Raw genomic sequence first — 2765 nt, 5'->3', positions numbered from 1 at the left:
AAAAGAAGCCACACATTGGTCTTTGTCCGTAGGACTGATATTTTTCTGCATCTGTCATCCTTCACTTTTAGACAGGGATGAGTGTTTAGGAAGAGACTTCTTTCCTCCTTTTCCATGAAATGCCACTCTCCCACCCTCCTTTCTTGCAGCATCACCTTACAATGAATAGTAGAACAGGGAAGTGAATAATTTATTTTCTGAAAAATTGATCAAATGACAGCTAAGTCTGAGCTACAGGATATGCTGCAGCTGAGACCAGTGACTTAATTAATCTGGCCTCCATGGTTAAGGATAACAAGAAAAACTTTTACAAATATATTAACAGCAAAGGAAAGACCAGGGAGACCCTCATTCCCCTATTAAATGCAGGAGGAAGCATAGTGATGAATGCCAAAGAAAAGATTGAGGTGCTGAATGACTTTTTTGCCTCAGTGTTTAGTAGCAGGACCAGTTATGTTGAGGGAATCAAATTCCCTAAGCTAGGTAGCAGGGACGAGGAGCAGAGTGGTACCCCTACAATTCAGGAGGAGATGCTCAGTGACCTGCTACACCACACAGACATGCACAAATCTATGGGGCCGGATGGGATCCACCCAAGAGTGATGAAAGAGCTGGCAGGGGTGCTCACCAAGCCACTTTCTGTCATTTACCAGCAGACCTGGCTGACTGAAGAGGTGCCAGCAGACTGGAAATCAGCCAGCGTTACCCCCATATTCAAGAAGGGACGGAAATTACAGGCCTGTTGGTCTGACTTCAGTACGAGGGAAGCTGATGGAGCAGATCATCCTCAGTACAATTCTGTAGTGCATGCAGAACAACCAGGTGGTCAGGCCCAGTAAGCTTGGGTTCATGAAGGGCAGGTCCTGTTTGACTAACCTGATCTTCTCCTAAGACAGGGTGACATGCTTACTGGATGAGGGAAGGGCTGTGGATGTTGTCTGCCTTGGCTTCAGCAAGGCCTTTGACAAGGTTTCCCAGAGCATTCTCCTAGAGAAGCTGACTGCTCATGGCTTGGATGTGCACACATTTTGTTGGATAAAAAACTGGTTGGACAGCTGGGTCCAAAGAGTTGAGTTGAATGGAGTTAAACCCAGTTGGCAGCTGGTCACCAGTGGTGTTCCCAAGGGCTCAGTGCTGGGGCTGCTCCTGTTTAACGTTTTTGTTGGTGACTTGGATGAAGGGATAGAGTGCACCCTCAGTAAGTCTGCAGATGACAGTAAGCTGGGTGGGAGTGTGGATCTGCTTGAGGGCAGGAGGAGGCAGTGAGGTGGGTGTTGGACTCTTCTCCCTAGTGACCAGTGATAGGACAAGAGGAAATGGGGTCGGTCAAGCTGTGCCAGGGAAGGTTCAGATTGGCTACTAGGAAAAATTTCTTCACTGAAAGAGAGGTGAGGCATTGAAATAGGCTGCCCAGGGAGGTGGTGGGGGTACTGTCCCTTAAGGTGTTAAAAAACTGGTTAGACATGGTGTTTTGGGAGATGGCTTAGTGGCTAGGGTTGGTAGGTGCAGACAGTTGGACGTGATGATATTGAAGGTCCTTTCCAACCTGGATGATTCTGTGATTTTTGTGACTTGTAGAACAGTATATATTTTCAGATGAGGAAAAAAAATGTCCTGTGCTGTGGAAGTTGCTGCATTTGAAACCTTATGGCTCTTTTTCTAACAGATCAGATATTTGTTTCTTAGGACTGTAGATCTGATTTTTTATAATAGTTATTAATAACTGAAGCAGAATACATTAGTAGTCTGTGAAGGTTTGTTATATATTCCTAGAAATCTGTGAGATGTGTGCTTCATGCAAGGAACATACTAACGGACAAGCTCCTGCCATGTAATTTTTTAATGTTTCCATTTGCACAAGTAGATGGTTTTTTTACAACATCAAATGCCCTCTCTGCTCTGTTAATCACCTTAAACCTTTTTTTATTTTTTATTTTTATTTTTTTTTTCCCAAGGAGCCATTTGAAGATGGCTATGCAAATGGTGAGGAAGGCACACCAGCTGGAGAAGCAGCTGCCACTTATACACCTGATAGCAAAGGGGTGGTCAAGTTTGGCTGGATAAAAGGTGTACTGGTAAGTGTGATGTGTTGTATTTAAGTTTCTTACAGATGCGATCTTTCTAATTTTGCAAAAAACTTCTTAAATCTCGGAAAAATTTTGGAAAGATCCTTGTCTCACTTCTAGTCCTAGTAACCAGCTAAACTTTTTGTAGAATTGATAGCATACTCCTTGGGTAAGAGAGAGACTTAAGACCTGCTGTTAGACTCCTGTCTAAATTCTGTACAGGGCAAGCTCTGTTTTATTGTGGACTGAGAGTTTAAAGTACAACGATTTAAAAATGCCACCATCCCACCCCACCCCCCATCATGTTAGTGTGCAGCTGTATAGTAAGATACAAAAGTTACAGAACAGGGAGGTTGCATGGGTTTTTTCTTTTTTTGAAAGTAATAAATTCTGAGTATGGTATTTCTTTGGTATGTTTTTGGGAGATTTGTGGGTGAGAAGAAATGAAGTTGTTGACCTTGCAATCACATTATGCCTCACAATCTTATTTTTAGTCATATACTCTGTAGTATGAATTTTGGATCCTAAAGGTTGGAGTCTAAATTATTTTTATTGTCTGGTCAAGAAATACTAAAAGTGTCAGATTTTTAAGTGCGGTAACTTTATCTATGTTCAACACAGTAACTTTTAAATAATATTATTAATTTTTTCAAATAAAACCTGAACTTATTTAATTAAATATATTCTTGTGAAAGAATC

The 2765-nt window shown here is 41.7% G+C and overlaps 1 protein-coding gene across 1 annotated transcript in view; it reads left to right on the top strand.

The window, feature by feature from the left end:
• Nucleotides 1-281: 281 nt before the first annotated feature.
• Nucleotides 282-2765, top strand: part of SLC12A2 (solute carrier family 12 (sodium/potassium/chloride transporter), member 2) — a 42918-nt gene continuing 40434 nt past the window's right edge. Inside the window, exons 1-2 of the mRNA XM_009998164.1 lie at nucleotides 282-830; nucleotides 1956-2075. Coding sequence (XP_009996466.1) covers nucleotides 282-830; nucleotides 1956-2075 — 669 coding nt within the window. The remainder of the gene's footprint in view (nucleotides 831-1955; nucleotides 2076-2765) is intronic.

Source organism: Chaetura pelagica, unplaced genomic scaffold (assembly GCF_000747805.2).
Source record: "Chaetura pelagica isolate M959 unplaced genomic scaffold, ChaPel_1.0 scaffold145, whole genome shotgun sequence".
NCBI lineage: Eukaryota > Metazoa > Chordata > Aves > Apodiformes > Apodidae > Chaetura > Chaetura pelagica.
Note: the sequence above shows the minus strand (reverse complement) of the source record. Positions and strands in the feature narration are given on the sequence as shown.